Raw genomic sequence first — 11924 nt, 5'->3', positions numbered from 1 at the left:
GTTTACATGCGTTTTTTGCACCACATGCGTTTGCGTTTAAAACGCTGCGTTTTTAAACGCAAATGTGAAACCAGCCTAAGAAGGCTGTTGTTTTGCTAAATCCCAGATTTGTGCAGCCAGGGGACCCTCAACAACATGTCTGCAGTTCCCTCATAGTTTTAGAACAGTAGAATGTTTATATTATGTTAATTTCGAAGTATAAAATATAACTTCTAAAATTGTTTTTTTATTTGTAGCCACTATGTTGTGAAATATTATGGCAGCTACTTTAAAAACACAGACTTATGGATAGTAATGGAGTATTGTGGAGCTGGCTCCGTCTCTGACATAATTCGATTGCGAAATAAAACTGTAAGTAAATTTAGTCTAATAATTTTATTTTTTTATTAAATGTGTTAAATGTGACTTTTTTAACTATCCTTTTGAAAACTTGTTTTGTAAACTCTGAATGAAGTAGCCTATAGTGTTTTTATGGACCAAATTAGTTTAAAATAATCTGGGAGGGACCTATTTTACAAACATCAACAACACGCGTGCAAAAAGTTGACTTGTCTTTAGTCGGTTTTTGATAATTATTCAGAAAAAAAAATCATCAGAAAGTGTAACTGATCATCATAAACCTTCCCAAAAAGGTACAGTAAGATTTCAGCAGGGCAAGGAAAAATATTTAAAACATGACTTTAATAATTGCCTAAAAGGTTAATGGCCAATTTGTACATGCGGACAAACAAACAATAATTTTATAAAGTGCTAGTGCGCAAATTCAACAGTGCTCTACATAGAAAATTGGTTTAGTATCGCCAGAATCGCTTCTCACTCCTCCGCTTAGTCATAGGTTCACCGTTTCAAAATGAGACAAGGAAGAAGAGATTTTTCTCTCCCTTAGCAGTGGGGGATGAAGAAAAAAAAAGGGGGAGGGAAAGTATAGAATAAAAACTTTATTTCCCCCCCGGATAGGGGTACTAACACAACCAGTCAGCCTGTTGGGCATTACTTGCCACTGCATGAGCCCACATTTGACATTGGTTCAAATTACCCCCTGATGAACCCCCTGAACGGAGGGAGAAACGTGTTGAGAGGCTGCACAACCATTAGGGGTTACTTTTGAACAGGTCCATACTTGGGTACTGCTCTTGTCAGGGCAGGAGTAATGCAGGGGCACGACATGGAGTATTAAAAGGACTGGAACAACCTCCCCCTTTTTTGTTCAACCCCCACTGTTAAGGGCGAGAAAAATCTCACCTTCCTTTTCTCATTTTGAAACGGTGAACCTATAATTGAGAGGAGGAGCGAGAAGCGATTCTGGTGAGACCAAACCAATTTTCTATGTAGAGCACTGTTGAATTTGAGCACTAGCGCTTTATAAAATTAATGTTTGTTTGTCTGCATGTACAAATTGGCCACTAACTTTGTAGGTAGTAATTAAGTTATGATTAATTAAGATGGTGGCCCGATTCTAACGTAGTGTATTGCCCAGTCACATAGTATATCGCCCAGTCACGTATATACACACACACACACACACACACACACACACACACACACACACACACACACACACACACACACACACAGCGATTGTGGTGGCACTCGGGAGGCACAGTAGATGGTAGGTTAGCTTCAGTTTGGAGGTGGGAGATGGCGCCAGTAGAGAACGCTCTCAGGGAGTGACTGGGTAAACCATAGATGTAGGAAACAGCAAGTTAGCCGTAGTATGAAGTGTAATTTTCAGTGAATAATATTACCTTATATTGAAGTCCATAAATTGACTGATCATAAACCGATTTTCTGCTCCAGACAGGAGCCTTCTTCAGGTGCGCTTCTTGATGGAGGCTCCTGTCCGTAACCAAAAAGCGGTTGGTGATTGGTCAATTTATGGACTTAAAGGTAATCTTTTTCATTGTCTATTGCACTTCATACCTTAACTGGGCAGCGCATCGCCTTCCTGCTGTTTCCGACAAATCTCAGCTCTACATTTCTTACTAAGTTACTCCTGCCATGCAGCACGTTCCCATAAACTCTAGTGTCACAAATTATTGTAAACTCTCCCTGCTAGAATGCATTGGATGTCTTCATGAGCCTGGTATATATATTTAGGTCCAGTGACTATTGCATCGTCCTCATTGTCAGTACCATGGACAGTGCCAGGAGGGACGTGTACAGATCGTCATCACGTCGTGCAAAGTTTCTAAGGGCAGCTAATCACTTCAGCGATTAATATGTAACATGGGAGCGGAAGGTGAAGGATATGTGTCGTGGGCATGTACATACATGTACAGATTCTAGGTAAATGACCGTATGCTCTGTATAATTGTATTAGGGCCCAATTTGCCATTTTATTCAATTTATAGTCGCCATCTACTGAAACAGGAGAGCGCTGAGAAAGTCTACAGTGGAAACTTCCCTAATAAGCGCCATAATTGTTTTACATCTCGATTGCATAAAAATAGAAACTACTGGAAAATTGGAAATTATGTGTGGTGACCATAAACAAGAGAAAGTAAATGCAATATGAGAAAGGAATGTTAATGGATTCAGGCTAAATACGTTTTTATCCGTACCCTTCAATCTCGTGAGCACTGAACCAACCACCTCTCCTTCCCCGACGCGTCGGTTCCCGAGCTGCACAATGCTCCTCTGACCATACAGCCTGCAGCGCTACCAGCCGCGCCGATGTGAACGGGCTGATTTTTGTTTGCCTCTGTGCTTCTGTCTCCTTTAATCTGTAGGTGAAGCAGCCTTTATTTTATTATGGCCGGATTTGCAATCATGTTAAACCTCAGAACCGTCCATGTTTGCTGATCACAGTAGATAACGCAGATTGTACATTTTCCAGCTGCTCAGGAAAAACATCTGCACTTACCGCAGAGCATGATATTGCATTCTTACAGGCCTGGCCAACCCTAAATGGGACTTTGAAGTGGGAATTGAGAAAATGGAAAAGAGCATTTAACCTTTCGCTGTTTAAGAAGCTTCGGAAAAGCCGATTATTTTCGCAGGTTTTCAGCCCCCTCTACAGTAAAGGACCCGCACTGCTCTGCTATGTTTGGCTTTATCTGAAAATAAATATTACAGTAAGCTTGTTATTTCTCAGTTCTGGGAATCTATGAATTTTATTCACATTTATGCGCAACCACATTTAGTTTATGAAAACTTGTATATGCATACTTGCATATACTTTATCGTATGTCAAGATTTTAAATTTGCCTTATTAGGCTATATTTTTTTGTGATTGTTTTTTTTTTTCCTCCTTTTTTTTCCATTGGGGTAAAAACAAGGTAACACATTTTTATAAAAGGAACACTAAACCTAGAAAAAAATTCCTTAAAGAGGATCTGCTACTTGTCTCAAAAGGCTGGCCAGCACGTATCACACAGTGGCTTGATGATATTAGCCACGTATGCTGCAAAGAAAAATACACGTTTAAACCCGCTGGACCTAGCTGCGCGGAAGACTGGTCAGACAAACTGGTCTCCAGCGGCTTTTCCCTTGCGATTGATAGGTCTGTCCGTATACATTCCCACAAGGAGAGACCTGTCGCTCAAGGGTAGCAGGTGGGGAGAAGCAGTCGGGTACCCACACTGTTTGACCAGTCTGTAGCACTGCTTGGTCTCCGGTGGCTCTTTAAAGTATGTTTTTCTTTGAAACGCCACAGAGTCAAACGTACATGGCTGAAATCATGTCTGATGCATGCTCCTGTGGATTGTTCCCTTTATATACCTTGTAAACATTAATCCGCTCCCCTGATTCTGTCTCTCTTTTCTGTTTTGCACTGTCTCACTCCATTGCAGAGATTTGGAGTGCAGTATGTGAAATCTCTGCTTGCAGTTCAACAAGGTGTTTTTTTTTTCATGCGTTTCTCAGGCTTGCGCTTCTACCTCTTCCTCCCAGTCGTTGCCAATAGCAGATCAGCAGCGCATTGAAGAGTCCCAGATGCTGCCGAGCTGTGGTTTGGTCTGCAGCATGCGTTTTCTGCATGGCCCAGAACCATCAGCCTGGTAGAAATTCTGATGCGAGTCCTAGAGTTAATACCCCAAACACAAAAATTCATGGCAGAGGGGCGAGGCTCTTTCTGCAGCAAGTTGTCATACAGCTTGGCTGTGGAGGACAATGGACATGGCTGTGCACCTGAGATACGCAGAGAAATTTTGTTTTGCATATGTCTCAATTTTAATTGCAATAGAAATATGATAAAGAATGAGATTAATGTTGATAGTTTGTTTTTACTTTTTTGTGAATTTTCAGGCTCGGTGTGGTTTTTCTAACCCCTTAACCCCTTCATGACCTTGGGATTTTTCTGCTGATCGCGCTATGTAGCAGAAATGGAGGTGTGCTGTGAGCGCCGACCACAGGGGGGCGCTCACAGCCACCGGTGATCAGTAACCATAGAGGTCTCTGGGACCTCTATGGTTACCATCCTGACGCATCGCCGACCCCCGATCATGTGACGGGGGTCGGCGATGACGTCATTTCCGGCCGCCCAGCTGGAAGCGGTAGTTAAGTGCCGCTGTCTGCGTTTGACAGCGGCATTTAACTAGTTAATAGGTGCGGGCAGATCACGATTCTGCCCGCGCCTATAACGGGCACATGTCAGCTGTTCAAAACAGCTGACATGTCCCGGCTTTGATGCGGGCTCACAGCGGAACCCTGCATCAAAGCGGGGCTTCTGACCTCGGACGTACTATCCCGTCCGAGGTCAGAAAGGGGTTAATGACCGCAGATACTCCTTCTAACGGCGGCAGTTAAAAGGGGCCTTATTCCTCAGCGCCGCTTTTTAACAGCATTGAGAAATAAGGATATGTGCCCCCCAGCATCGGAGAATCTCTGGGGTCTCGGCTACTGGGAGTAGCTGAGACCCCAGAAAACATGATTCGGGTCGGTTTTTACTGTCTTCAGTCTTGTGATCGCAAAAAGTCAGTTTTCTCATTAATTTCTCTCTCCTTTGATATGATCTAGCATACCAGAGGAGAGGGTCCCCCAAGACCCCCCCTCCCGGTCCTTTCCCCGGACCCTCTTGCTCCGTTCCCTGGCCCTACACGTCATTTTCCCAGAATAAAATGGCGGGTGCATGCGTAGTGCGGCCACCGAGAACTGCCTGCCGGCATCCAGCAACAGTAGATTTTTCCTATTGGTTCATTTTGATCACTGTGATACTCTCACAGTGATCAAAATTAAAAAAAATTGTACATCAAACCCACCTTTAAAATCCTCTTAGGTAAAAATAATAAAACATTTTTTTTCCCCCGTTGGGGCTAGGGTTGGGGCTAGGGTTGGGGCTAGGGTTGGGGCTAGGGTTGGGGCTAGGGTTGGAGCTAGGGTTAGGGTTGGAGCTTGGGTTAGGGTTGTGTTTGGGGTTAAAGTTACGATTGTAGTGTGGGGGGTGTGGTTGTGGTGTTGGGGATTACCGTTGTGTTTGGGGGTTGCGATGTTGGGAGTTACGGTTGCAGTTTTGGGGGGTTATAGACGTATGGTTGTGGGGAGGAAAATTATAGATGTATGGATGTGGGGAGGAAAGTTGTAGACATATGGATGTGGGGAGGAAAGTTATAGACGTATGGATGTGGGGAGAAAAGCAAATCAAGGCAGCAAAGATTGAGACAGAGAGACTCATTGCCAGAGAGAGTAAAAATAGTCCTAAAATATTCTTTAACTACATAAATAGTAAGAAACTAAAAAATGATAGTGTCGGCCCCCTTAAAAATAGTCTGGGTGAAATGGTGGATGAGGATGAGGAAAAAGCCAATATGCTAAATGACTTTTTTTCATCAGTATTTAAACAAGAAAATCCCATGGCAGACAAAATGACTAGTGATAAAAATTCCCAATTAAATGTCACCTGCTTAACCCAGCAGGAAGTGCGGCGGCGTCTAAAAATCACTAAAATTGACAAATCTCCGGGCCCGGATGGGATTCACCCCCAAGTACTGCAGGAATTAAGTACAGTCATTGATAGACCATTATTTTTAATCTTTAAAGACTCCATAATAACAGGGTCTGTACCACAGGACTGGCGTATAGCAAATGTGGTGCCAATATTCAAAAAGGGGACAAAAACTGAACTCGGTAATTATAGGCCAGTAAGCTTAACCTCTACTGTGGGTAAAATCCTGGAGGGCATTCTAAGGGACGCTATACTGGAGTATCTGAAGAGGAATAACCTCATTACCCAGTATCAGCACGGGTTTACTAGGGACCATTCATGTCAGACTAATTTGATCAGCTTCTATGAAGAGGTAAGTTCCGGACTGGACCAAGGGAACCCAGTGGATGTAGTGTATATGGACTTTTCAAAAGCTTTTGATACGTTGCCACACAAAAGGTTGATACATAAAATGAGAAAAATGGGGATAGGGGAAAATGTGTAAATGGGTTGAGAGCTGGCTCAGGGATAGGAAACAAAGGGTGGTTATTAATGGAACACACTCGGACTGGGTAGCGGTTAGCAGTGGGGTACCACAGGGGTCGGTATTGGGCCCTCTTCTTTTTAACATATTTATTAATGACCTTCTAGGGGGCATTCAGAGTAGAATTTAAATATTTGCAGATGACACTAAACTCTGCAGGATAATCAATACAGAGGAGGGCAATTTTATATTACAGGATGATTTATGTAAACTAGAAGCTTGGGCTGATAAATGGCAAATGAGCTTTAATGGGGATAAATGTAAGGTCATGTACTTGGGTAGAAGTAATAAGATGTATAATTATGTGCTTAATTCTAAAACTCTGGGCAAAACCGTCAATGAAAAAGACCTGGGTGTATGGGTGGATGACAAACTCACATTTTGTGGCCAGTGTCAGGCAGCTGCTACAAAGGCAAATAAAATAATGGGATGCATTAAAAGAGGCATAGATGCAAATGAGGAGAACATAATTTTACATCTATACAAGTCATTAGTTCGACCACACTTAGAATACTGTGCGCAGTTCTGGTCTCCGGTGTATAAGAAAGACACAGCTGAACTGGAGCGGGTGCAGAGAAGAGCGACCAAGGTTATTAGAGGACTGGGGGGTCTGCAATACCAAGATAGGTTATTACACTTGGGGCTATTTAGTTTGGAAAAACGAAGACTAAGGGGTGATCTTATTTTAATGTATAAATATATGAGGGGACAGTACAAAGAGCTTTCTGATGATCTTTTTCATCATAGACCTGAAACAGGGACAAGGGGGCATCCTCTACGTCTGGAGGAAAGAAGGTTTAAGCATAATAACAGACGCGGATTCTTTACTGTAAGAGCAGTGAGACTATGGAACTCTCTGCCGTATGATGTTGTAATGAGTGATTCATTACTTAAATTTAAGAGGGGACTGGATGCCTTTCTGGAAAAGTATAATGTTACAGGGTATATACACTAGATTCCTTGATAGGGCGTTGATCCAGGGAACTAGTCTGATTGCTGTATATGTGGAGTCGGGAAGGAATTTTTTTCCCCAGTGTGGAGCTTACTCTTTGCCACATGGGTTTTTTTGCCTTCCTCTGGATCAACATGTTAGGGCATGTTAGGTTAGGCTATGGGTTGAACTAGATGGACTTATAGTCTTCCTTCAACCTTAATAACTATGTAACTATGAAAGTTGTAGATGTATGAATGTGGGGAGGAAAGTTATAGATGTATGGCTGTGGGGAGGAAAGTTATAGATGTATGGATGTGGGGAGGAAAGTTATAGATGTATGGATGTAGGGAGGAAAGCTATATACAGTTATATGAAAATGTTTGGGCACCCCTATTAATCTTAAGCTTAATGTTTTATAAAAATTGTTTTTTTGCAACAGCTATTTCAGTTTCATATATCTAATAACTGTTGGACACAGTAATGTTTCTGCCTTGAAATGAGGTTTATTGTACTACAGTAACAGAAAATGTGCAATCTGCATTCAAACAAAATTTGACAGGTGCATAAGTATGGGCACCCTTATCATTTTCTTGTTTTATATACTCCTACCTACTTTTTACTGACTTACTAAAGCACTTTTTTTGGTTTTCTAACCTCACTGAGCTTTGAACTTCATAGCCAGGTGTATGCAATCATGAGAAAAGCTACTTAAAGGGGCAACTTGAAAGTTGTTCTCCTGTTTGAATCTCCTCTGAAAAATGGCATCATGGGCTCCTCAAAACAACTGTCTAATGGTCTGAAAACAAAGATTATTCAACATAGTTGTTCAGGGGAAGGATACAAAAAGCTGTCTCAGAGATTTAACCTGTCAATTTCCACTGTGAGGAACATAGTAAGGAAATGGAAGAACACAGGTACAGTTCTTGTTAAGGCCAGAAGTGGCAGGCCAAGAAAAACATCAGAAAGGCAGAGAAGAAGAATGGTGATATCAGTCAAGGACAATCCTCAGACCACCTCCAGAGAGCTGCAGCATCAACTTGCTGCAGATGGTGTCACTGTGCATCGGTCAACGATACAACGCACTTAGCACAAGGGGAAGCTGTATGGGAGAGTGATGTGAAAGAAGCCGTTTCTGCAAGCACGCCACAAACAGAGTCGGCTGATGTATGCAAAAGCACATTTGGAGAAGCTAATTTCTTTTTGGAAGAAGGTCCTGTGGACTAATGAAACCAAGATTGAGTTGTTTGGTCATACAAAAAGGCGTTATGCATGGCGGCCAAAAAACACAGCATTCCAAGAAAAACACTTGCTACCCACAGTAAAATTTGGTGGAGGTTCCATCATGCTTTGGGGCTGTGTGGCCAATGCCGGCACCGGGAATCTTGTTAAAGTTGAGGGACGCATGGATTCCTTTCAGTATCAGCAGATTCTTGACAATAATGTTCATGAATCAGTGACAAAGTTGAAGTTACGCAGGGGATGGATCTTTCAGCAAGACAATGATCCAAAACACCACTCCAAATCTACTCAGGCATTCATGCAGAGGAACAATTACACTGTTCTGGAATGGCCATCCCAGTCCCCAGACCTGAATATCATTGAACATCTGAAGAGGGCTGTCCATGCTCGGCGACCATCAAACTTAACTGAACTGGAATTGTTTTGTAAAGAGGAATGGTCAAAAATACCTTCATCCAGGATCCAGGAACTGATTAAAAGGTACAGGAAGCGAATAGAGGCTGTTATTTTTGCAAAAGGAGGATCTACTAAATATTAATGTCACTTTTCTGGTGGGGTGCCCATACTCATGCACCTGTTAAATTTTGTTTGAATGCAGATTGCACATTTTCTGTTAGTACAATAAACCTAATTTTAAGACAGAAACATTACTGTGTCCAACAGTTATTAGATATATGAAACTGAAATGGCTGTTGCAAAAAAACAATTTTTATAGAACATTAAGCTTAAGATTAATAGGGGTGCCCAAACTTTTTCATATAACAGTATGTATGGATGTGGGGAGGAAAGTTTTATTTATCTATGGTTGCTGTTGGAACATGCCACAATTTCTTGTCTGTTGTGTTTGTACCTCTCTACATCACCTGATGCAGTTGTGTGCAGTAAAAGCTCTGTGGAGCCTTATTATAACTGTGAATGAGGCTCACTGCAGTGCGGGTTTTGCAGTTTTCTGCACTTACCCTTTTTTGTTTCCCACATTTCTATTTTATATATTGGGGTAGAAAAATTGTCACAATTCCCATTATTTGTAGTCTCAATGGGGCTAATTTGGGATCATAAAAGCCCACTCATTTCTGCTTTCTTCACATGTGTGTTCACTTTATTCTACATTTTTCCTTTGTTCTGAGCCAAACAAGATGGAAAACTTGCGGAAATTAGGAGCGTGGCAGAGTTTTTGTTCCCATTGTATGGTATAAGGATGTGATATTTCCTTTGCAGAAGTGTATCGAACAAGTCACTTCTGGCTCGTTTTCTTGCCTAAACACCTAGTTTTAAGCTGGTTTCACTTCAGACAAGGTCTTCTCAACAAATCTTGTGGCTACTGGTACTGGGGAGCGACTGCATAATTTCCAATATGATAGAAAAGTTGCATGCAAACTTGCAAAATATCTGGCATACTTACCGTATATTTTATATATGACGGCCCACTGGCTTTATGCAAATGTTTTCCCCAAAAAGAAACACATGGGAATAGTGTAACTAGGGTTTTGTTCACACATTGCGTTTTTGCTGTGGTTTTTTTTTGCAGGCAAAATCTGCTCTCTTGGCATTAAAGAAACTGCTTACTAAAAGCAGGTTTTGCTGTATTTTTTTTTTTGCTTTTTGTTGTTTATCGTGCATGTTGATAAACGCTTCAGTGTGCAAAAACGCTGAATTTTTTCAAATTATTCAGGGAAAAAAAACCCAATGTGTGTGAAAAGGATTTCTGAAGTCTCACAGCTTTTGTTGGTACTGTAAAATGCAGTTTATAATCTGTATTAAAAAAGCAGCAAAAATTCAACATGTGAAGTCATGGGAAGTCATTGGAAAAAAATAAAACTTTGCAGCATGGCAGGTCATTTTTTTTTGTTTTTTACGAAGAAGCTGCAGTTTACTTTATATCTACTGCTCTCCGTGAGGTTTACAGGTTTTTTCTTTTTAAATCCGTCTTATGGTTTCGGAGATGCAGCGTTTTTATTTTATGCTAATTTTTATGGTATTTTTTCGGGTCTTCCATCTCAGTAGGAAAATCTGTCTTCACAGAATTCAGATTTTATCTCTGAATTAAGAGTGAATGATCAGTCCTGGAGGAGAAAGAAGCATATTTCTCTGATAAGCTACCGTATATAACAGAGTTTCTTCATTTTATGTGTACAATTGATTTATTAAATAATTAAACAACGGTTACACTTTAAAATAACTATTAAAACAACTCAGAAATGAGATAGAATGTTGATTCTGTGTTGCCCTGACAGTATTATTGCTTTTTTGTTAATGAAAAATACACATCTGGTTTGTCTTTCAGTTAACGGAAGATGAAATTGCTACGATACTTAAATCCACGCTCAAAGGACTTGAATATTTACACTTTATGAGGAAGATCCACAGAGATATAAAGGCCGGGAATATCCTCCTGAACACGGAAGGGCACGCTAAACTGGCAGATTTTGGAGTTGCAGGACAGTTGACTGTAAGTGCATTGGAGGAGATGGATGTGTCTTATACCTTTTTGGATAGTTCACTATTAAATTATTATTTTTTTTAAATAGGATACAATGGCAAAACGCAATACCGTCATTGGGACCCCGTTCTGGATGGCTCCTGAAGTGATACAAGAAATTGGGTACAACTGTGTAGCGGATATTTGGTCCCTGGGAATTACTTCAATAGAAATGGCAGAAGGAAAGCCGCCATATGCAGATATTCATCCAATGCGGGTAAGCGAGTTCTGAGTCATAGAAAAACCCTACAATTTTCGGGTTGTTGTGAATAGGTTCTATGACTGAGAATATTAAAGGGAAGGCCCACCATAACAACTTATTACCTGCCATAGGAAAAATAACTCTCTGGACCCTCACCGGTCCTGGGAATGGGGCTTTGGAGGTCCATTGTGAGTGTAGCGAATCTCAAGCATGCACGATTCTGGTCTATGTATGGTCTATGGGACTGGCTGAGATAGGAGCGCGCCAGCTGGCCTTCTCCATTCTGTCCCATGAACTCCAGAGCATCGCTCTCCTGATTGATGAGGGCGACTGTTGGTGATAACCTTTAATGTTAGACTAGATATTTTCTCTTAATAGAGACTTCATACAGATACGACATCCTTATGCGGCCGTACTTTGCTCTGTGTACAAAGCTATTCTGACGTAAAGGCCTTTGCTTTGAAATAGGACCTTTCACCAAATTATTCATGTTGAGCTGGAAACATGATGTAAAAAGGTTTAAAGAGTAAAAAAAACACTGCAGTTTAGAGTACCAGCAAAGTGAAGAAGCTTTCTGAATTCTCTTGCACAAGTTGCTTACTTTTTCATTACGGATATGAACATCAAAGCATTTTCATATCTACAGCAGGTGAATTCTTTCAACGT

At 41.2% G+C, this 11924-nt stretch overlaps 1 protein-coding gene across 3 annotated transcripts in view; it reads left to right on the top strand.

Moving 5' to 3' along the window:
* The window catches only part of STK3 (serine/threonine kinase 3), a 339998-nt gene that overhangs the window by 48120 nt on the left and 279954 nt on the right, over nt 1-11924 (top strand). For all 3 annotated transcript variants that reach the window (XR_011314121.1, XM_069731642.1, XM_069731641.1), the window contains exons 4-6: nt 237-351; nt 10862-11026; nt 11106-11273. Coding sequence is in view for 2 of the 3 variants with exons in the window: in XM_069731642.1 (XP_069587743.1) it covers nt 237-351; nt 10862-11026; nt 11106-11273 (448 nt within the window). In the remaining variant the exon portion in view is untranslated. The remainder of the gene's footprint in view (nt 1-236; nt 352-10861; nt 11027-11105; nt 11274-11924) is intronic.

Source organism: Ranitomeya imitator, chromosome 6 (assembly GCF_032444005.1).
Source record: "Ranitomeya imitator isolate aRanImi1 chromosome 6, aRanImi1.pri, whole genome shotgun sequence".
In the NCBI taxonomy this organism is placed as follows: Eukaryota; Metazoa; Chordata; class Amphibia; order Anura; family Dendrobatidae; genus Ranitomeya; species Ranitomeya imitator.
Note: the sequence above shows the minus strand (reverse complement) of the source record. Positions and strands in the feature narration are given on the sequence as shown.